The sequence below is a fragment of the Oncorhynchus tshawytscha genome, linkage group LG10 (assembly GCF_018296145.1).
Source record: "Oncorhynchus tshawytscha isolate Ot180627B linkage group LG10, Otsh_v2.0, whole genome shotgun sequence".
Lineage (NCBI taxonomy): Eukaryota > Metazoa > Chordata > Actinopteri > Salmoniformes > Salmonidae > Oncorhynchus > Oncorhynchus tshawytscha.
This window is the reverse complement of record NC_056438.1, coordinates 65,723,921-65,748,090: the sequence shown is the minus strand read 5'-3', so window position 1 is coordinate 65,748,090 and position 24,170 is coordinate 65,723,921. Positions and strand designations below refer to the sequence as shown.

Sequence of the window (24,170 nt, the reverse complement as noted above, 5' to 3'; positions counted from 1 at the left end):
GCCCAATGCCTCAGCCAATCACTTATCGCGAGTAAAAAGGCGGGACTCAAATCAACCAATGGATGCAACGAACGTCAAGCATCTTACAGTACAGTAGCATAAGACAAGAGGCACGAAAGTGAATGAAGGTAAAAATACATTTAATTTGAAATCTCACCTTGCCAATTTAGCTAGATACGTCTTGGTCATATTTGTTTCTTACCTAATGCAAACTCGGTTTGATTTTGCGTTTCATCTTAGTAATTCTAACTAACTGGCCTTTGCTAGCTAACTCAGCTAGTGTTAACAGTACTCTTCTTGCGTTGTGTACAATCAGTAATCGACACGGAACTCCAACATGTAGCACCAGTCATGTAGATTTATTCTGATAGGAACGGCACAAAATTGCACGTCATGCAAATGCACATCTCACCATCCAACTCTGCACTCACGCACGCAATTTGATATAAATTGTACATTTAAATCATCACTTTTGATGTACAGTGCTTTGCAACCAACAACTTACCGCTGGTTTGGTGCTTGTTCACTGGGACGATTCTAACTGGAACATCCCCCCTCGTAAGCAAGTTTACGCAAACCAGCCAATAAGATGCCATGTTGAGTAGGTGAAGGCAAGACAAACTCAAACCAAAACCCAATTGGCTTAACAATAAAGTGGCAAGGGGAATCACCAATATAACCCTGTTACACTAGCATACTGTATCCAGATACCAAAGCTTGTGTAGCTAGCTAACTACTGTTCCTTGGCTCTGAAGGTCAAAATGGATCATCTCAGCTAATAGCTAATGGTGGAAAGAACAAGCACTGGTTGTAGCCTAATAATCAGTGACAGTACAGGGTCGTTTGTAGAGGAGATAGTAATTGATTGAGAAGTAGAACAGGTAAATGTTGCCTTGGACAATTTCCATGTATGACACCTGTAAGTTAGCTACAATTCTAGCTATACTTGCAATACATTGTACACATGTCTGGTATTGTCTGTGTATATCTTCTCATATCATATTGTGTCAGTGCATCCATCATTTTCATAATTTCCTTGTCATTACAGTTGTCTAGTGTCTCTTATTAGAAAATGGAAATGTGATTATGGGAAAACTGTAAGACTAACACCTATAGTCCTCTTTCATCCCCCCTGCAGAAATGAGAGCCATGTCTCCTTAGGAACCCTTCCAGGACTCTTTAGACGAGGATGTAGATGGCTTCTCAGAGCCTGGGAGAGGGAGCAGGATACGCAACAGCGTCTACACTAAAACCCCTGAGATGGAGAGCAACTAGTGAGATCTATGGGCGACAGTTTTGTTTAGGGGATAGTTAGCTCTCGAAATCTCTAGGCGGCATTCTGCCTTCTCCCTACATTTCTCAGCCATTATCTTCGCCTACCGCTGCCTTATCTGAACTTCAAATCAAACTTTATTTGTCACATGCTTAATCCTGTATTGACGCTTTGCTCGTTTGATGGTTCATCTGAGGGCCTAGCGGGATTTATTTTAAGCTTTCGGATTCGTGTCCCGCTCCTTGAAAGCAGTAGTTCTAGCTCGATGCGGATGTTGCCTGTAATCCATGGCTTCTTGTTGGGATATGTACGTATGGTCACTGTCGGGACGACGTCGTTGATATACTTATTGATGAAGCCGATGACTGAGGTGGTATGCTCCTCAATGCCATTGGATGAATCCCGGAACATATTTCAGTCTGTGCTCGCAAAACAGTCCTGTAGCGTAGCATCCGCGTCATCTGAACACTTTTTTTATTGACCGAGACACTGGTGCTTCCTGCTTTAGTTTTTGCTTGTAAGCAGCAATCAGGAAGATAGAATTATGATCAGGTTAGCCAAATGGAGGGCGGTGGAGAGCTTTGTATGCGTCTCTGTGTGTGGAGTAAAAATGGTCTAGTTATTTTTCCTCTGGTTGCACATGTGACATGCTGGTGGAAATTAGGTAAAACGGATTTAAGTTTGCCTGCATTAAGGTCCACGGCCGCTAGGAGCGCCACTTCTGGATGATAATTTTCTTGTTTGCTTATGGCCTTATAGAGTTGGTTGAGTGCTGTCTTAGTGCCAGCATCGGTTTGTGGTGGTAAATAGACGGCTTCGAATAATATAGATGAGAACTCTCTTGGTAGATAGTTTGGTCAACAGCTTATCATGACCACAGGCGAGCAATACCTCGAGACTTCTTTAATATTACACATCACGCACCAGCTGTTATTGACAAATACTCACACCCCCACCTAGGGTTGCCAACTTTCTCACTCCCAAATAAGGGACAAAAGGTCGCATGCCAGTGCACGGTGGTATGGGTATGGTGTTGTGTGAACAGTGTATATTCTTATTCAATTGGAAAGGCAAAACATTTGTATGGTAATGAAACAGCAGGGAGCAGGTCTCAAACCCTCAACCTTCTAGCCCAAAGTCCAGCGCGCTATCGACTGTGCCGCAAATGCATGCTCGAGCAGCAGAGTCGATATCCACGCTTAAAAACCCAGGGTCGTTACACTATATTCAATTTAGTCTGTAGCTTTACTAAAACTGTATCATTATATAAACTTATGTGAATAAACCTCAAAATAAATGATCAAAGAAATCACAATTTGTACCTTTACAGCCAAAAAACAACTTTTCAAATGCAAAAGAGGGGCATGAGTCACTCACCAAGTCTACATATGTTTTGCTGCTCTTGACTAATTCAAGCCGTCCTTTCTCCTAGCCAGAGAGAAGTCATCACATGACAAGTCACAGTTCACAGATATTTGAAGTTCATTTTTGATCAGCTCTGTCACAGAGCCTCTGTGCTACATCTGTTTCTTGAGTCTGACCATTTAATGGTCATCAGACAGAATCCTCTCTACAAAGACATTTGAGTCTGGGACACGGAGGAGAAATGAGACAATCCTGAACATGTTGATCAAGTTAGCTTTCCTGAGGTTTTGGAAAACTGCCACCCACTTCTCACTGGCGGATTTTGTGGTATCCTGTCTGGCTTTCTGTATTTCCTCCCGGCTAGCACAAAACTCTTCATAGAGTTGGTCCATACTGACTGTCTCTGTCATTTTGAGGGCCACCACCACCTGCTCCAGGTCAGTGAAGGAGAGCTCCTCATAGAGTTGGTCCATACTGACGGTCTCTGTCATTTTGAGGGCAACCACCACCTGCTCCAGGTCAGTGAAGGAGAGCTCCTCTTAGAGGCTGATCAGCTTCACCATTACAATGTTCTGGTGAGAAATCAAACCACTTGTCAATGTATGTAGTGACAGTGTCATATAACTTCACAGTCATGTTGCTGCTTGGACCTTTGTGCTTACAATTGTTTGTCCATCAGCTGCTTGGTCTGGTATCCAAAAAACTGTCCTGTTTCATCTGAAGCATCTTCATTTTGAACTTTTGGTCTTCCTCGTAAACATCTGTGATGCAGAGCGATGTTTCCTCCAGCTTTTTTACGAGTTGGTCAAAAAGACACCCACGTTGTGGAAAAAGCACAGATAAATCTCAGCATCTTCTGTTTTTTCTTCACACTCAAAAATACTCTTCAGTGCCACAGGACAGGTCTCGCCAAGGGACTTGAAGTTTGATGTAAGAGCTGGCCAGCCTCGCAGGAGACTATCGACAGCTGGATGAAGAGAGAGCCATCGTGTGGAAACATGTCGCAGAATTTCACGCCACTCAATGTCAACAAAGGCAAAAAATGCACGCAGTTCCTCTCTTCGGGAAGCAGATACTGATAAGTGGCTGTAGATCTGTAAAACAATTGTCTCAATATCCACTGACAGCTGATCGCAGGCGTGCTTGCAGGCATTATGAGCTATGTGAGCTGGGCAATTAGCTTTCAGAATGCGATTGTTGGCACTGCTCAATAACTGGTAAACGGAGGTGTTTTCCAATTTGGTCAGTTTCCACAGTAGACGTCACGAAGAATGCACCAACATTGCTAGCACCTTTAGCTAGCGTGGCCTTGTGCAATTCTGTGGATGCATGCTGAGTTAGGTCAATCTCCCCTCCATGGCCAATTGAGAATTCCCGACGCATAAAGTGTAGAACGCTTTCGTCTAGTCACCACTGACAGGCTTAACCCACGTCTTTTTTGCTTCACATTGTTTGTTGTAGCTGCACAGTCTTTTCTTTTTGCAGGTTTATCCATATATTCTTGATATGCCAAACCGACCGAACAATAACAGAAATTACTTGCAGGAATTGTCGAGTTTACACTTTACTGTGATTGGATGAATTTACGGGACAAGGGAGGTCCCGTATGGGACAAACCAAATTAGCCAAATATAAGAGACATCCTGACTAATACGGGACAGTTGGCAACCCTACCCCCACCGCTTGTCTTACCAGACGTAGCTTCTCTGTTCTGCCGGTGCATGGAAAATCCCGCCAGCTTTATATTATCCGTGTCGTCTTTTAGCAATGACTCTGTGAAACATAAGATATTACAGTTTTTAATGTCCCGTTGGTAGAATAATCTCGATCAACTAACAAAATAGCACAGTTGGTTAGAAGCCTGTAAAACGGCAGCCATCCTCTCGGGTGCCATTCCTTCCATCCTGATGCTGTGTTTTAACATTTAGAAGCGTCAATAATCATTGCTTGCGATACGGCTTTCAAAACATATTCATCATCAAGAAAGAATCTTTCAAATAAAAGAGATACACTTACTCTAGCAGTTTTAGACAGATCCATACAGCTAGATAACTAATTAGCACAGGTGGTCGCCTCCTGTCTTCCGTCTGTTGTCCCTAAACAAGCGCTGTAACATGGAGATATGGCCGTGTGGGAACACTAACCTATCAAGTTGTGTATTAATTTAACATTGTTATTTGAAAATGATTTCTGGCTGATATGAAAGATAAGGTCCCTATGCTTCCAAATACCGCAAGTGATGCATGTTAATGTTCAGACCGAGCGTCGGGATCACAAAATACGCTATACATCTACATTATAAAACGATTGCATTTGTGAGAAACACTGCACAGGCACAGCTCTAAGTGTGGATCCAACTGATTTGTAACCCTCTCTCTGTCTTGTCTTTATATGTAGTTATGGAGACTATGGTGCAACCATGGACAAAAGTCCCCTGTTGAAGACATTGATGAATGCCGAAGCAGCGGCCAATTCTGCAGCCATACAGCTCATGTCATTCAAGGAGACACTGGAGGACGATTTTGCTGTACGTGAAGTCCTTTGCAGTTAATGTGCAGACAGTGCACCTGTCTTTATTTTGAGAGGGATAACATATCATGAATTAGGTTACTATGTTTAAGGTGTCAACGGTGTCAAAAGCAGAATTGAATTAATCCTTCTGTTACAAAGGACTCAAGACAGTCTGCTTCTGATAACCGGCGGATGTCAAGGCAGAGAGGCCTTCTGCTGGAGAAGATGGAGGTTTTTAAACGGATAAACAAGTCTGTTCGACTGCAACTCCAAGACCTGAAGGATGCAGAGGTTGGCAGTTCTAATCTTGATGGCTAATGATTACTACTTTGAAGGACTGTCAGCTAGCAGCTTATAAGGGACAAAGTTTTTAGAATGCATTAAACCTGTGCACTAAAGTAAAGGGTTATTGCAACTTTGTCTTCTTAAATTAACATGATTTGACTACCCTTTTTGTCTCCTGTATTAGGCGTCTCGAATGGAGACAGACAAACACATCGATCTCTTAATAAAGAAGCTTACACAGGCTGAGTGTGATAATCTGGTAAATTGCTTCTCCCTTGGTGAAAAAAATAAAACTTCACACATTACTCCAGACCTGTATTGAAATGCTTTGAAATGTTGACATAGCGGTGCCAAGGCTTAAGATTTTATCATGTCTTAATCGTTGCTCTGGACAAGAGGAATACCTATGTGAGAATGCTGTTCATCGACTACAGCTCTGCATTCAACACCATAGTACCCTCCAAGCTCGTCATCAAGCTCGAGACCCTGGGTCTCGACCCCGCCCTGTGCAACTGGGTACTGGACTTCCTGACGGGCCGCCCCCAGGTGGTGAGGGTAGGCAACAACATCTCCTCCCCGCTGATCCTCAACACTGGGGCCCCACAAGGGTGCGTTCTGAGCCCTCTCCTGTACTCTCTGTTCACCCACGACTGCGTGGCCACGCACGCCTCCAACTCAATCATCAAGTTTGCGGACGACACAACAGTGGTAGGCTTGATTACCAACAACAACGAGACGGCCTACAGGGAGGAGGTGAGGGTGAGGGCCCTCGGAGTGTGGTGTCAGGAAAATAACCTCACACTCAACGTCAACAAAACTAAGGAGATGATTGTGGACTTCGTTGCTATGTTTTAATCGTTGCTATGGGAACGACATCTTCAACGCACGTTCTAATGAACTCGCACACCGAATCAGCATATTCGTCAATATTGTTATCTGACGCAATACGAAACATCTCCCAGTCCACATGATGGAAGCAGTCTTGGAGTGTGGAGTCAGCTTGGTCAGACCAGCGTTGGACAGACCTCAGTGTGGGAGCCTCTTGTTTTAGTTTCTGTCTGTAGGCAGGGATCAACAAAATGGAGTCGTGGTCAGCTTTTCCGAAAGGGGGCGGGGCAGGGCCTTATATGCGTCGCGGAAGTTAGAGTAACAATGATCCAAGGTCTTTCCACCCCTGGTTGCGCAATCGATATGCTGATAAAATTTAGGGAGTCTTGTTTTCAGATTAGCCTTGTTGAAATCCCCAGCTACAATGAATGCAGCCTCCGGATATATGGTTTCCAGTTTGCAGAGAGTTAAATAAAGTTAGTTCAGAGCCATCGATGTGTCTGCTTGGGGGGGGGATATATACGGCTGTGATTATAATTGAAGAGAATTCTCTTGGTAGATAATGCGGTCTACATTTGATTGTGAGGAATTCTAAATCAGGTGAACAGAAGGATTTGAGTTCCTGTATGTTTCTTTCATCACACCATGTCACGTTAGCCATAAGGCATACGCCCCCGCCCCTCTTCTTACCAGAAAGATGTTTATTTCTGTCGGCGCGATGCGTGGAGAAACCCGCTGGCTGCACCGCTTCGGATAGCGTCTCTCCAGTGAGCCATGTTTCCGTGAAACAAAGAACGTTACAGTCTCTGATGTCCCTCTGGAATGCTACCCTTGCTCGGATTTCATCAACCTTGTTGTCAAGAGACTGGACATTGGCAAGAAGAAAGCTAGGGAGTGGTGCACGGTGTGCCCGTCTCCAGAGTCTGACCAGAAGACCGCCTCGTTTCCTCACACTCAACGTCAACAAAACTAAGGAGATGATTGTGGACTTCAGGAAACAGCAGAGGGAACACCCCCTATCCACATCGATGGAACAGTAGTGGAGGGGTAGCAAGTTTTAAGTTCCTCGGCATACACATCACAGACAAACTGAATTGGTCCACTCACACAGACAGCATCGTGAAGAAGGCGCAGCAGCGCCTCTTCAACCTCAGGAGGCTGAAGAAATTCGGCTTGTCACCAAAAGCACTCACAAACTTCTACAGATGCACAATCGAGAGCATCCTGGCGGGCTGTATCACCGCCTGGTACGGCAACTGCTCCGCCCTCAACCGTAAGGCGCTCCAGAGGGTAGTGAGGTCTGCACAACACATCACCGGGGCAACCTACCTGCACTCCAGGACACCTACACCACCCGATGTTACAGGAAGGCCATAAAGATCATCAAGGACATCAACCACCCGAGCCACTGCCTGTTCACCCCGCTATCATCCAGAAGGCGAGGTTAGTATAGGTGCATCAAAGCTGGGACCGAGAGACTGAAAAACAGCTTCTATCTCAAGGCCATCAGACTGTTAAACAGCCACCACTAACATTGAGTGGCTGCTGCCAACACACTGACACTGACACTGACTCAACTCCAGCCACTTTAATAATGGGAATTGATGGGAAATGTTGTAAATATATCACTAGCCACTTTAAACAATGCTACCTTATATAATGTTACTTACCCTACATTATTCATCTCATATGCATACGTATATACTGTACTGTATATCATCGACTGCATCCTTATGTAATACATGTATCACTAGCCACTTTAACTATGCCACTTTGTTTACATACTCATCGCACATGTATATACTGTACTCGATACCATCTACTGTATCTTGCCTATGCTGCTCTGTACCATCACTCATTCATATATCCTTATGTACATATTCTTTATCCCCTTACACTGTGTATAAGACAGTAGTTTTGGAATTGTTAGTTAGATTACTTGTTGGTTATTACTGCACTGTCGGAACTAGAAGCACAAGCATTTCGCTACACTCGCATTAACATCTGCTAACCATGTGTATGTGACAAATAAAATTTGATTTGATTTGATGTCTGCCAGTTTGTTAAGCTCCCCTTGGCAGATAATAGGGTCATGCAGTGCAGTATGGCTCAGTGGGTTGAAACATGATGCCAGCTACATTAAAGTTGAGGATTTGATTCAATCCCACATGGGCCACATATACTAAACTTGTGTGCTAAATTTGTAAGACACTTTGGATAGAAAAGCATTTGCTACTGTTTGCTATACACATTTGTCATTTGAAATGAAAATTGTACTGTGAGAAAGATAAAATATTTGTATTATATTTTTTATTTTTGTTTTGTTTCCACCAGCATTTGAAAGGAGATTTGAATGATAAAGAAAAAATGGCTGAAGAACTGATGGGTTTGCGGAAGAAAGAAATGGTTAGCATTGGCCTTTAATTTCACATGAAATACACAAGCGATGACCACAATTTGTACATGGTAAAACATTGACAAAGGTACAAATTAAATAAAGGCATTGTCCTCACACCATCTCTTTCTGCTTTGATGCTCCACAGGAGAACACAGAATGCGGTCCATGCCACCAAGTCTGTGGAGACACCTGCAGGGCCAGCTACGCAGCAGGGAGGCCGACAACAACCGTCTCACCGTACAGCTCCGGGTAACACACATTTTCAGGCATCAGTCTATGAATATATCAATCACTTTATTATCCCATTTGAGAACTTAGAATGGCTTGTCCTTACTATCTAGAATAAGACACAGAGAGCAAAATACACCATTTCCAGTAAATATGAAGCTTCCAGCCTGTGTGTCTGGGAGGGTTGGGAAGAAAGTCAGCAAAAAATAGATGATTTTCTGTTTCACAAAGAATGGTGGACAATATTAATTTACAACCCATCCAAGATGGACGTCGTCTGTAAGTGAAATCCTTTTTTTTTTTTTAAGGCAAGGAATTAGTGTGTAGATATGTTTATAGCTTAAACACTGTGCGTGTTCCCTCACTTTTTTCCAGGGTTTGGAGACGCAGTTGACGGCACAGAAGCTGGAGATAGATGGTCTGAGGGGGGAGATCTCTGGTGTTTCGGAGAAGGCAGAGCAGAAGCAAGAAGTCCTGAAGAAGGCCACCTGCGCCCAGAAACAGAGGGCCCAGAGGTTCGAAGCTGCTGTGGATAAATGCTACACGAAGCTGAGGGAAAAAGTATGCATGGGTAATGTTGGGAACCAATAAGAACACAGTTTTTACTTTAGCTACGGTGTCCCCTACTTTACACGACTTGGGTATCCCGTTCTTGGTGAGTTCATTGCCACTGCCAGTAAGGTGCGTTATGTTATGTTCTATGACATGTAGGATGTTCAGCTGGCTGAGGTTCATTCAGAGAGGGACACATGGAGGAGACAACAGGAGCAGAAGACAGATGAGAGAATACAGCTTGATGCACAGATAGGACTGCTAAAAGGGTATGTCATTTCAAGCCTTAGTATTCATTTTTTGTCATGGACACAAAGTCTGGCATATTGTCAATCCAGGTCCTTGAGGCAATAAATAATGTTCTTTAATTTTTTTAGCTTTTCAGATCTTCTCCTCACAGAAAGTATTTAGGCAAGCGGCAATTGCTTATTTCTTAATTCCTTTATTTTTATTTTGGGGATTTGTGTGTATTGTGGGGCAGCAGGTAGCCTAGTGGTTAGAGCGTTGGACTTGTAACCGAAAGGTTTTTATTTCACCTTTATTCAACCAGGTAGGCTAGTTGAGAACAATTTCTCATTTACAACTGCGACCTGGCCAAGATAAAGCTTCTTAACTGACTTGCCAAGTTAAATAAATAAAACATCGTTAGGTATTAATGCACTGTTGGAGCTAGAAACATCAGCATTTCACTACCCCTGTGATAACATCTGCAAAATATGTGTACATGACCAATAAAATGGTATTTTATTTAGATTTTTATTGTTGTTTCAATACAGCCAAATAGCAGACATTACTGTGAAGCTGCAGAAAGAGAGGGATGAATTTGCTGCTGCAAATGAGGTCTTATTGTTAAAAGTGGAAACTCAATGCTGAAAACAGAAACATTGGCCTTGAGAACGCAACCCTCAAGGTAGGAAAATAAAACGGCAATATATACCTTGAAGTTGTGTGTGCCCCACCCAACAGTTATTGATTTTTTTATTTAGTTTGACCAAAATGTTACCTTGAGCCATAGAGTAGCCCCTATATAATCTAAAGTAAACTAACTATCTAAGATAACAAACTTACTGTAGCTCTACTGCTTTCTAATTCGAATACCTTCTCTGTATATTCTAGCATGTCATTTATTCAGGATGATATAATTGTATATATACAGTACCAGTCAAAAGTCTGGACACCTCATTCCAGATCATTTTTACTATTTTCTGCATTGCAGAATAATAGTGAAGGCATCAAAACGATGAAATAACATATATGGAATCATGTATTAACCAAAAAAAGTGTAAAACAAATAAATGTTTATATTTGAGATACTTCAAAGTAGCCACCCTTTGCCTTGATGACAGCTTTGCACACGCTTGGCATTCTCTCAACGAGGTAGTCACCTGGAATGTATTTAAATTAACAGGTGTGCCTTTTTAAAAGTTTATTTCTGTAATTTATTTCCTTCTTAATGCGTTTGAGCCAACCAGTTGTGTTGTGACAAGGTAGGAATGGTATACAGACGAAATCCCTATTTGGTAAAAGACCAAATGCATATTATGGCAAGAAAAGCTCAAATAAGCAAAGATAAACAACAGTCCATCATTACTTGAAGACATGAAGGTCAGTCAATTTGGAAATTTCAAGAACTTTGAAAGTTTCTTCAAGTGCAGTCGCAAAAAACATCAAGTGCTATGATGAAAATGGCTCTCATGAGGACAGCCACAGGAAAGGAAGACCCAGAGTTACCTCTGCTGCAGAGGATATGTTCATTAGAAATAACTGCACCTCAGATTGCTGCCCGAATAAATGCTTCACAGAGTTCAAGTAACAGACACATCTCAACATCGACTGTTCAGAGGAGACTGCGTGAATCAGGCCTTCATGGTCAAATTTCTGCAAGGAAACCACTACTAAAGGACACCAATAAGAAGAAGAGATTTGCTTGGGCAAGGAAAACAGGAGCAATAGACATTAGACCGGTGGAAATCTGTCCTTTGGTCTGATGAGTCGAAATTTGAGATTTTTGGTTCCAACCGCCTAGTCTTTGTGAGACGCGGAATAGGTGAATGGATGATCTCTGCATTTGTGGTTCCCACCGTGAAGCACGGAGGAGGAGGTGTGATGGTGTGGAGGTGCTTTACTGGTGACACTGTCTGTGATTTATTTAGAATTCAAGGCAAACTTATCCAGCATGGATACCACAGCATTCTGCAGCGATATGCCTTCCCATTTTGGTTTGCGCTTGGGACTATAATTTGTTTTTCAACAGGATAATGACCCATAACATACTTCTAGGCTGTGTAAGGGATATTTGACCAAGGAGATTGATGGAGTGCTGCATCAGATAACTTGGCCTCTACAATCACCCGACCTCAACCCAGTTGAAATGGTTTGGGATGAGTTGGACTGCAGGAAAGGAAAAGCAGCCAACAAGTGCTCAGCATATGTGGGAACTCCTTCAAGACAGTTGGAAATGCATTCCTCATTAAGCTGGTTGAGAGAATGCCTAGAGTGTGCAAAGCTGTCATCAAGGCAATTTTTAAAAATGTTTTTAAATACAACCTTTATTTAACTAGGTTCAAAACAAATTCTTATTTACAATGACGGCCTACTGGGGAACAGTGGGTTAACTGCCTTGTTCAGGGGTGGAACGACAGATTTGTACCTTGTCAGCTCTGGGATTTGATCCAGCCACATTTCAGTTACTGGCCCAACGCTCTAACCACTAGGCTACTTGCCACCCCAAAGGGTGACTACTTTGAAGAATTTGATTTGTTTAAAACCTATTTGGGATAGGGGGCAGTATTTTCACGTCCGGATGAATAGCGTGCCCAAAGTAAACTGCCTGCTACTCAGGTCCAGAAGCTAGGATATTCATATAATTGGTGGATTTGGATAGAAAACACTCTAAAGTTTCTAAAACTGTTAAAATAATGTCTGTGAGTATAACAAAACTTATTTGGCAGGCGAAACCCAGAGGACAAACCATCCAGGAAAAACAATTTTTGAGTTCACTGTATTTTCTATTCTATTTTCTATAGGGAACTAGATTTATAAGGCACTTGGTTGCAGTTCCTATGGCTTCCACTAGATGTCAACAGTCTTTAGAAATTGGTTGATGATGTTTTTCCTTTGAGAAATGAAGAAGTACGGCTATTCAGAATGAGCGTCAAGCCAAGTGGACTCTTTTGTTTGGGGCGCGCAACCTGTAGCTCGCTCCACTTTGATTTTATCCGCTATTGAACACAGTATATTCCGTCTTAAATTTTATCGATTATATACGTTTTAGGATACCTAAGGATGGATTAGGAAAGTTGTTTGAAATGTTTGTACCAAGTTTACAGGTAACTTATTAGATCATTTATAGTCATGTTGGGCGAGTTGGAACCGGTGTTTTTCTGAATCAAACGCGCCAAATAAATGGACATTTTGGGGATATAAAGGAGTTTATCGAGCAAAAGGGCCATTTGTGATGTTTCTGGGACATTTTGGAATGCCAACAGAAGAAGATCTTCAAAGGTAAGGCATGAATGATATCGTTATTTCTGACTTCCGTGTCGCACCTCCCTGGTTGAAATGTTTGTCATGCATTTTTATGCCGGGTGCTGTCCTCAGATAATCGCATGGTTTGCTTTCGCCGTAAAGCTTTTTTGAAATCTGACATGGTGGCTGGATTAACAAGAAGTTAAGCTTTATTTTTATGAAATACACTTGTGATTTCATGAAAGTTAAATATTTATACTACATTAATTTAAATACATTAATTTAAATTTGGCTCTGCCATTTCACAGGCTGTTGTCAAATCGATCCCGCTAAAGGGATTTGATCCCTAAGAAGTTTTGAACACTTTTTTGGTTACTACATGATTCCATATGTGATTCCATATGTGTTATTTCATAGTTTTTATGTCTTCACTATTATTCTACAATTTCGAAAATAGTAAAAAAATAAAGAAAAACCATTGAATGAGTAGGTGTGTCTTAACTTTTAACTGGTACTGTATATTATTATTACGTGATTTATTCCCGTCGTGTTCAAGATTATATTGGTTTATGTATGTTCCAGGCGTCCATCGCTGAGCTGGAACTGCAGCTGGTCCATTCTGAAGCAGCACTGAAAGAGGAGAGCACTATCTTACAGGAGAGGAAAGACCAAGCAGAACAGGATCAGAGTCAGGCAGGGATCCCACATCCCCCCATATCCAAGTTTCAATACTTACTAATCCTATAAAAATGCATTGAGAGATTCATAGGAAAGGTAGAAGTTGTCTGTTATTATTGACCTGTTATTGCACACCTCTCAGGTAGCAGAGCTTCAAATGAAGGTGGATGATCTGAGAATAAAGTTGGAGAGTGTTCTGAGGGAAACCGAGAACATTAGAGAAGGAAGAGAGGCAGAAGTGGAGAAGGTATAGTCTTCTGTTGGCTACATTCAATGTAAAGAGCTTTGTCTTAAATTGGTTTTCATCCTTCGAAATTGAAGCAAAAAGATAGCCTATTCAACATGTGTAAGAATACAATCAAATTGCTTGAAATAGTTTGACACTAACCATATTTGATTCAATGAAATCAAAATGAATGTGACATCCTGTGTTTTTGATATTTGTTTGCTGAAAGCCTTTAAAAGATTATCTCTGTGTAAACACACATCAGTGAGTGGTGAATGGGAGTGTCAAAAATCAAATCAAATCAAATTTTATTTGTCACATACACATGGTTAGCAGATGTTAATGCGAGTGTAGCGAAATGCTTGTGCTTCTAGTTCCGACAATGCAGTAATAACGAGCAAGTAATCTAACTAACAATTCCAAAAAAAACTACTGTCATACACAGTGTAAGGGGATAAAGAATATGTACATAAGGATATATGAATGAGTGATGGTACAGAGCAGCATAGGCAAGATACAGTAGATGATATTGAGTACAGTATATACATATGAGATAAGTATGTAAACCAAGTGGCATAGTTAAAGTGGCTAGTGATACATGTATTACATAAGGATGCAGTCGATGATATAGAGTACAGTATCAACGTATGCATATGAGATGAACAATGTAGGGTAAGTAACATTATATAAGGTAGCATTGTTTAAAGTGGCTAGTGATATATTTACATCATTTCCCATCAATTCCCATGATTAAAGTGGCTGGAGTAGAGTCAGTGTCATTGACAGTGTGTTGGCAGTAGCCACTCAATGTTAGTGGTGGCTGTTTAACAGTCTGATGGCCTTGAGATAGAAGCTGTTTTTCAGTCTCTCGGTCCCAGCTTTGATGCACCTGTACTGACCTCGCCTTCTGGATGGCAGCGGGGTGAACAGGCAGTGGCTCGGGTGGTTGATGTCCTTGATGATCTTTATGGCCTTCCTGTAGCATCGGGTGGTGTAGGTGTCCTGGAGGGCAGGTAGTTTGCCCCCGGTGATGCGTTGTGCAGACCTCACTACCCTCTGGAGAGCCTTACGGTTGAGGGCGGTGCAGTTGCCATACCAGGCGGTGATACAGCCCGCCAGGATGCTCTCGATGCTCTCGATCAAAGTGGTCCAGCTTCCTATGCGTGTATTGTCAGTTGTGGTCCAGTCAGTGAGAGCTACTTAGAGAGGTGTGGCCAATCAGTAATGAACATTTCTCTGCACCCCGGCGCGCCCCTCCCCCCATGGACCCCAGGTGAGACTGGAACTGGAGGGGTGTGTAAGGGAGTTGGAAGAGTACCCAGAGTTACGGAGTGCCACAGAGCAGAGTCTTGCGGAGTGCCAGGACAACCTGAAGTGCTCCGAGAAGACGTGCAGACAAGGCAGAGGCCATTAGACAACTGCAGTTCAAGGTGTGCATTTTAGCAGTAAAACTATGGTAACCTGTAGATGGGCTAGTAAGTGCTGTTGGAGTACAGTACAATATGTAGAATGTGGCCGTTTACCATTGCCAACCACCAGATGGCAGTCAAACCCTATACGTGGTTTCCTTTTATAGTGTTATAATCACAATGGTTATAATGGTGTATCCCAACCCGGTCCTGCTTTGACTTGGTGTTAAGGTTTGTGACTGAATGTGCTCGGATTGCAGTGGGAAAAAAGTAAGGTCGCAACCCTGTGTGCCCCTGTTAGTTGTATATAGAGCCTTGATGGTCACCTTAAACTGATTTAAGATGTGTGTCGACTACGGTTTCAGCACTGTTCAATCAATCCTTGCCTTTGAATGTTGCTCATGTTACCTTTGTGCAGTGTTGAGGGTGCTGTGTTGATAAACCAATGTAATTCCAGTCATTGCATGGTACAGATCTACTATCTTAATTTGTTCACTCTGTTGTCGCAGAGAATATTCCTGAGCAGCAGGACATTTACATTTTAGTGTATTCAAGGTTTAAAAAGGCTTCTAAAGTTTGTAATTTCCACTTAAAAATTTCTGACTTGATTTCTGCAATCAGAAAATTGATCAACCCCTACAAAAATGTCCATTCATTATAATCCCCATAATAATTCACATTTCCTGTTGCTGCAGGATTATTTTCCTGCTGTGAGAAGCTGTGTCAAATTAAGTGCATCTGTACAACTCTTTGTGTTGTTGTACTGTATGTGCTTGAACCCCAATTCATGTCTCCATGTTCAATACTAATTGAAAATGCATGCAGCATGTAAGATATTCAGTCAAAGAGTACATTTCTTGACCAACCTCAATTCTGAAAATATGATTATTCTCCATCCAGGTGGAGAGCCAAGGGGAGAAGATGAGATCGTCATTGGACACGAAAGAGTCTATCCACGAGGCTAACTCACAGCTACAGCAGAAAGTGGATGCTCTTCAAAAGTAAGTTTATCTTTCTCTCATTAGACATAATTCATACATGCTCCCATTTTATTACGAGTGGTATTCTCAAATGAGATTCTTCTATATTTCTCATGTCAAAGTACATTAGTGACATTGAAGATATATTGTATTGTTTTTCATTTTAAAAAGTTTCAAGCCTGTCCAGGGTGAATTCTGAAATGTGTATACAATGCTGATGACTGTTTTATGTGTAGGTTATGAATGTGTTATGAAGTACTTATGTAGCTAAATAGGTGCCCTTCAAGTATCTTTGTTTATTCCTCAAGGCAGAAGGAAGAGCTGCAAGGGGAGAACCAGGGGCTGGTCCGTAGGCTGGCTGGTCAGGAGGATGCTTTACACTATAGCAGCAGGCACCTAGAACAGCACTCAGCAGACTGCCATGCTCTCAACAGAGAACTGGAGGCCGCTCTGGCCGACGTCAGGCAACAGGTACTGTATGTTAGCAGCTGCTGGATTATATAGAGTGTGGACAGTATTTCATGCTCATATGCTTAGCATATGGTTTTACTCAAACCTATCATGTGTATATTAGCAAATGTAAATGCTCAGAATAAATATATATGTATATAGTACCAGTCAATAGTTTGGACACACCTACTCATTCAAGGGTTTTTCTTTATTTTTACTAGCTTCACCTGGAATGCTTTTCCAACCGTCTTGAAGGAGTTCCCACATATGCTGAGCACTTGTTGGCTGCTTTTCCTTCACTCTATGGTCCAAATCATCCCAACCATCTCAATTGGGTTGAGGTCAGGGGATTGTGGGGGCCAGGTCATCTGATGCAGCACTCCATCACTATCCTTCTTGGTCAAATAGCCCTGGAGGTGTGTTGGGTCATTGTCCTGTTGAAAACAAATGATAGTCCCACTAAGCGCAAACCAGATGGGATGGTAGCCAGGCTGGTTAAGTGTGCCTTGAATTCTAAATAAATCACAGACCGTGTAACCAGCAAAGCAATATCACACCACCTCCTCCATGCTTCATGGTAGGAACCACACATGGGGAGATCATCTCTTCTCCTGCTCTGCGTCTCACAAAGACATGGCGGTTGGAACCAGAAACGTCAAATTTGGACTCATCAGACCAAAGGACAGATTTCCACCGGTCTAATGTCCATTGCTCGTGTTTCTTGGCCCAAGCAAGTCTCTTCTTCTTATTGGTGTCCTTTAGTATGTCCTTTAGTCCTTTAGTGTCTTTGGCTATTCCGGATTAAGTGATATGCTATTCTATAAAATAATTTCTCTGTAATTAATATCACCTGATTGAGCTAATCATGTAAATGTAATTAACTAGAGAGTCGGGCACCACAAAATAATATTTAAAGAGCTGTTATCTTCCGAATAAACTCTTAAAGACCTGGTAATATTTTACATCAATAGCAATCAATATCAATCGTCATCTGAAAGTTGTAAATTATTGGTTATCTGCACGAACCCTGGCTAACAATTTGAATCAGCAATACAAAATTGGGTTTAATTATTTATTTACTAAATACCTAACTAATCACACAGAATTACACATACACATAATTAAATAATAACTTGATTACAAATGACGTCATAAAGGAAAACGTCTCTAGCGGGCGGAACAGATATGAAAGCTTGTTACACAAAGGAAAAGGGGCGTGGAACCCACGCTGAGGTCTGTTCAACGCTGGTCCGACCAATCTGATTCCACGCTCCAAGACTGCTTCCATCATGTGGACTGGGATATGTTTCGTATTGCGTCAAACAACAACATTGATGAATACGCTGATTCGGTGAGCGAGTTCATTAGAACGTGCGTTGAAGATGTCATTCCCATAGCAACAATTAAAACATTCCCAAACCAGAAACCGTGGATTGATGGCAGCATTCGCGTGAAACTGAAAGCACGAACCACTGCTTTTAATCAGGGCAAGGTGACCGGAAACATGACGGAATATAAACAGTGTAGCTATTCCCTCCGCAAGGCAATCAAACAAGCTAAGCGTCAGTATAGAGACAAAGTAGAATCTCAATTAAACGGCTCAGACACGAGGTATGTGGCAGGGTCTACAGTCAATCACGGATTACAAAAAGAAAACCAGCCCAGTCACGGACCAGGATGCCTTGCTCCCAGGCAGACTAAATAACTTTTTTGCCCGCTTTGAGGACAATACAGTGACACTGACACGGCCTGCAACCAAAACATGCAGACTCTCCTTCACTGCAGCCGAGGTGAGTAAAACATTTATAAACGTGTTAACCCTCGCAAGGCTGCAGGCCCAGACGGCATCCCCAGCCGCGCCCTCAGAGCATGCGCAGACCAGCTGGCTGGTGTGTTTACAGACATATTCAATCAATCCCTATCCCAGTCTGCTGTTCCCACATGCTTCAAGAGGGCCACCATTGTTCTTGTTCCCAAGAAAGCTAAGGTAACTGAGCTAAATGACTACCGCCCCGTAGCACTCACTTCCGTCATCATGAAGTGCTTTGAGAGACTAGTCAAGCACCATATCACCTCCACCCTACCTGACACCCTAGACCCACTCCAATTTGCTTACCGCCCAAATAGGTCCACAGACGATGCAAACTCAACCACACTGCACACTGCCCTAACCCATCTGGACAAGAGGAATACCTATGTGAGAATGCTGTTCATCGACTACAGCTCAGCATTTAACACCATAGTACCCTCCAAACTCGTTATCAAGCTCGAGACCCTGGGTCTCGACCCCGCCCTGTGCAACTGGGTACTGGACTTCCTGACGGGCCGCCCCCAGGTGGTGAGGGTAGGTAACAACATCTCCACCCCGCTGATACTCAACACTGGGGCCCCACAAGGGTGCGTTCTGAGCCCTCTCCTGTACTCCCTGTTCACCCACGACTGCGTGGCCACGCACGCCTCCAACTCAATCATCAAGTTTGCGGACGACACAACAGTGGTAGGCTTGATTACCAACAACGACGAGACGGCCTACAGGGAGGAGGTGAGGGCCCTCGGAGTGTGGTGTCAGGAAAATAACCTCACACTCAACGTCAACAAAACTAAGGAGATGATTGTGGACTTCAGGAAACAGCAGAGGGAACACCCCACTATCCACATCGATGGAACAGTAGTGGAGAGGGTAGTAAGTTTTAAGTTCCTCGGCGTACACATCACAGACAAACTGAATTGGTCCACCCACACAGACAGCATTGTGAAGAAGGCGCAGCAGCGCCTCTTCAACCTCAGGAGGCTGAAGAAATTTGGCTTGTCACCAAAAGCACTCACAAACTTCTACAGATGCACAATCGAGAGCATCCTGTCGGGCTGTATCACCGCCTGGTACGGCAACTGCTCCGCCCACAACCGTAAGGCTCTCCAGAGGGTAGTGAGGTCTGCACAACGCATCACCGGGGGCAAACTACCTGCCCTCCAGGACACCTACACCACCCGATGTCACAGGAAGGCCATAAAGATCATCAAGGACAACAACCACCCGAGCCACTGCCTGTTCACCCCGCTATCGTCCAGAAGGCGAGGTCAGTACAGGTGCATCAAAGCTGGGACCGAGAGACTGAAAAACAGCTTCTATCTCAAGGCCATCAGACTGTTAAACAGCCACCACTAACATTGAGTGGCTGCTGCCAACACACTGACTCAACTCCAGCCACTTTAATAATGGGAATTGATGGGAATTGATGTAAAATATACCACTAGCCACTTTAAACAATGCTACTTAATATAATGTTTACATACCCTACATTATTTATCTCATATGTATACACTGTACTCTATATCATCTACTGCATCTTTATGTAATACATGTATCACTAGCCACTTTAATCTATGCCACTTTGTTTACATACTCATCTCATATGTATATACTGTACTCGATACCATCTACTGCATCTTGCCTATGCCGCTCTGTACCATCACTCATTCATATATCTTTATGTACATATTCTTTATCCCTTTACACTTATGTGTATAAGGTAGTAGTTTTGGAATTGTTAGCTAGATTACTCGTTGGTTATTACTGCATTGTCGGAACTAGAAGCACAAGCATTTCTCTACACTCGCATTAACATCTGCTAACCATGTGTATCTGACAAATAAAATTTGATTTGATTTGGTTTGAGTGAAGGAGTGGGAAGACTGAGGAACAAAGGGGAAAAGCTGTGCTATCGTAAATACAGTATCTTATGCATTCTAAATTACCGCCCATTTGGAAAAGGAAAATGCAATAAATATTTACTCTGAGCTGCGCTTCGGTAGGTTGGTGGTAGATGGAAGGCCGTATTGCCCAACTGAGTCCTTTGTCCCTTGAAGAATGTCTCTGGTGGTCAATTGGATACTTTGTTGTAACGTCATTGTGTGATAGACGGGATACTCTGTCTGTTCCTTCCTAACCCTCGTTTGCATCTGCTGTTGCTAACTCAACGGCTAGGAGGTATCACTTCTGTAGTGAATAAGAGTTCAAAGTTCATACCATTCACAACCAAAGCTCACACTGATGTTGGCTTCGTTCTGTAGTTATTATCTGAACCATTCTGACATAGGACCGTCGTCCTCACATCATCGGAATAGGAAGTTATATTGTCGCCAAGAGCTTAAGGGAAGGGAGCGGAGGGGGTGTTTGAAAAGTTTTATAGCCCATGTCCCTTCACAGGGGAGGGCCACTGATTGAGCAGAGCCATATCTTATGAAGACCCAAATCTCACATTTTAGAAGCTAAAATCACATTTCATCCCATCACGAATAATTTCATATTCAAACATTTAAATTGAACAATTCCATGCGAATCCGATAACTCTGATGTGTAGAGTTTATGTCATCTTATCATTGATGAGAATATCTCAGATGACAACCGAGCTGACATCATATTCATTAAGTACCACTGCATATGTTCAATTGTTCGGATTACCAGAATATAGTTAATTTTCCCCCACCTACTGATTTTCCTAGAATCTCTATGTTAACCAAGGGTTTTGCAAATGTAACCTCAGTAGGGTAGAGAGAGGGAAAAAGGGGGGAAGAGGTATTTATGACTGTCATAAACCTACCCCCCCAGGCCAACATCATGACATAGTGGTTTCTTTGCAGCAATTCGACCATGAAGGCCTGATCCACGCAGTCTTCTCTGATCAGTTGATGTTGAGATGTGTCTGTTACTTGAACTCTATGAAGCATTTATTTGGGCTGCAATTTCTGAGGCTGGTAACTAATGAACTTCTCTGCAGCAGAGGTAACTCTGGGTCTTCCTTTTCTGTGGCTGTCCTCATGAGTGCCAATTTAATCATAGCATTTGATGGTTTTTGCGACTGCACTTGAATAAACTTTCATAGTTCTTGAAATGTTCCGGATTGACTGACCTTCATGTCTTAAAGTACTGATGGACTGTCATTTCTTTTTGCTTATTTGAGCTGTTCTTGCCATAATGTGGACTTGGTCTTTTGCCAAATAGGGCTATCTTTTGTATACCTACCCTACCTTTTCACAACCCAACTGATTGGCTCAAACACATTAAGAAGGAAAGAAATTCCACAAATGAACAAAGCACACCTGTTAATTGAAATGCATTCCAGGTGACTACCTCATGAAGCTGGTTGAGAGAATGCCAACGGTGTCGTCAAGGCAAATGGTGGCTACTTTGAAGAATCTTAAATATATATATATATATATTTTTGGTTATTACATGATTCGTATGTGTTATTTCATAGTTTTGATGTCTTCACTATTATTCTATAAAAACAAAGAAAAACCCTTGAATGAGTAGGTGTGTCCAAACTTTTGACTGGTTCCCAGAAGGAAATGTAAAGGCACAGAAACCATTTGAAGATAGTGTTTTTTAGGAGTTGAGTTTGTATCAAGAGGTCAAGTTTGACTTTTTGATACATCTCATCATCTCTATTTCTTTAATGCCAAGGTGTCCAAAGTGAAAGACAAAGCTGTTTCCAGAGAAAGTTCCTTTCAGACTAAAATCCTGGAACTGGAGGGTGAGAAGAGCATGAGAGAGAATGAGCTGAAACAGATTAAGCAAAGCAATCAGTTGGTGAGTATCAGACACGATCACCTATGATCACCTACTGCATACCATAGGATGTTTCTCATATCCCTTAAAGCTAATGATAATACAGTACAGTACTTTTTGATGCCAGAGCCATTTTTTTATTTTAAAGAATAAAAATACATACATTTTTCCGTTCAATGGATTGATTCCTTTGTGTAGGCTGAGAAGAAGTTTGAGGTGCGTCTGAAGGACCTGCAGCTCAGCCTGAACCAATCAGAGAGCCACAAGCAGAGCATTCAGAACTACGTAGACTTCCTCAAGAACTCTTACTCCACCATGTTTGATGAAGGACTACCACCGGCAACATCTAGCTTTGGATCATCCTACTTTTTAAAATGATAATTACTCAGATATGTGTGTTTGTGGTGTGTTATGTGTAACTTGTGTTGTTGTGGAAGTCAAATGAGCCTTACTTAGGAATGTTTTTAATAATGTGCGTGTTTTAGAAAACAAATGAATTTGCACGTTGATTCATGTTCGATGAAGAAGTCCATGTTTGTTTTTATATCGATCAGTAACTACTTTTTTCCATTATACAGTGCCTTGCGAAAGTATTCGGCCCCCTTGAACTTTGCGACCTTTTGCCACATTTCAGGCTTCAAACATAAAGATATAAAACTGTATTTTTTTGTGAAGAATCAACAACAAGTGGGACACAATCATGAAGTGGAACGACATTTATTGGATATTTCAAACTTTTTTAACAAATCAAAAACTGAAATGTTTTTGACTTGGCCATTCTAACACCTGGATATGTTTATTTTTGAACCATTCCATTGTAGATTTTGCTTTATGTTTTGGATCATTGTCTTGTTGGAAGACAAATCTCCGTCCCAGTCTCAGGTCTTTTGCAGACGCCATCAGGTTTTCTTCCAGAATGGTCCTGTATTTGGCTCCATCCATCTTCCTATCAATTTTAACCATCTTCCCTGTCCCTGCTGAAGAAAAGCAGGCCCAAACCATGATGCTGCCACCACCATGTTTGACAGTGGGGATGGTGTGTTCAGGGTGATGAGCTGTGTTGCTTTTACGCCAAACATAACGTTTTGCATTGTTGCCAAAAAGTTAAATTTTGGTTTCATCTGACCAGAGCACCTTCTTCCACATGTTTGTTGTGTCTCCCAGTTGGCTTGTGGCAAACTTTAAACGACACTTTTTATGGATATCTTTAAGAAATGGCTTTCTTCTTGCCACTCTTCCATAAAGGCCAGATTTGTGCAATATACGACTGATTGTTGTCCTATGGACAGAGTCTCCCACCTCAGCTGTAGATCTCTGCAGTTCATCCAGAGTGATCATGGGCCTCTTGGCTGCATCTCTGATCAGTCTTCTCCTTGTATGAGCTGAAAGTTTAGAGGGACGGCCAGGTCTTGGTAGATTTGCAGTGGTCTGATACTCCTTCCATTTCAATATTATCGCTTGCACAGTGCTCCTTGGGATGTTTAAAGCTTGGGAAATCTTTTTGTATCCAAATCCGGCTTTAAACTTCTTCACAACAGTATCTCGGACCTGCCTGGTGTGTTCCTTGTTCTTCATGATGCTCTCTGCGCTTTTAACGGACCTCTGAGACTATCACAGTGCAGGTGCATTTATATGGAGACTTGATTACACACAGGTGGATTGTATTTATCATCATTAGTCATTTAGGTCAACATTGGATCATTCAGAGATCCTCACTGAACTTCTGGAGAGAGTTTGCTGCACTGAAAGTAAAGGGGCTGAATAATTTTGCACGCCCAATTTTTCAGTTTTTGATTTGTTAAAAAAGTTTGAAATATCCAATAAATGTCGTTCCACTTCATGATTGTGTCCCACTTGTTGATTCTTCACAAAAAAAATACAGTTTTATATCTTTATGTTTGAAGCCTGAAATGTGGCAAAAGGTCGCAAAGTTCAAGGGGGCCGAATACT

General features: G+C 42.2%; 1 protein-coding gene across 6 annotated transcripts; it reads left to right on the top strand.

Annotated features, from left to right (window-relative positions):
* The first annotated feature begins 43 nt into the window (after positions 1-43).
* LOC112260675 (outer dense fiber protein 2-like) lies at positions 44-22,865 on the top strand. Of its 6 annotated transcripts, none has more exons than XM_042328854.1 (13): positions 44-128; positions 5,036-5,165; positions 5,309-5,440; positions 8,597-8,668; positions 8,806-8,909; positions 9,264-9,449; positions 9,600-9,709; positions 10,217-10,350; positions 13,491-13,833; positions 16,122-16,222; positions 16,510-16,672; positions 22,116-22,241; positions 22,419-22,865. In XM_042328854.1, the coding sequence occupies exons 9-13, from the start codon at positions 13,744-13,746 to the stop codon at positions 22,596-22,598; spliced, it is 660 nt and encodes a 219-aa protein (XP_042184788.1). In that variant the 5' UTR covers positions 44-128; positions 5,036-5,165; positions 5,309-5,440; positions 8,597-8,668; positions 8,806-8,909; positions 9,264-9,449; positions 9,600-9,709; positions 10,217-10,350; positions 13,491-13,743; the 3' UTR covers positions 22,599-22,865. The 6 variants fall into 6 exon arrangements, with proteins under 6 accessions (XP_042184788.1, XP_042184790.1, XP_042184789.1 ...); XM_042328856.1 differs by having other exon boundaries at positions 9,264-9,459; XM_042328855.1 differs by lacking the exon at positions 10,217-10,350.
* Positions 22,866-24,170: the final 1,305 nt, after the last annotated feature.

Excerpts from the sequence above, each read along its gene's own strand:
- LOC112260675 (XM_042328855.1), top strand. The coding sequence starts at position 13,744 with ATGAAGGTGGATGATCTGAGAATAAAGTTGGAGAGTGTTCTGAGGGAA. Across the intron at positions 16,223-16,509 it reads AAAGTGGATGCTCTTCAAAA|GCAGAAGGAAGAGCTGCAAG; the intron begins GTAAGTTTATCT and ends TTATTCCTCAAG. Across the intron at positions 22,242-22,418 it reads TTAAGCAAAGCAATCAGTTG|GCTGAGAAGAAGTTTGAGGT; the intron begins GTGAGTATCAGA and ends TCCTTTGTGTAG.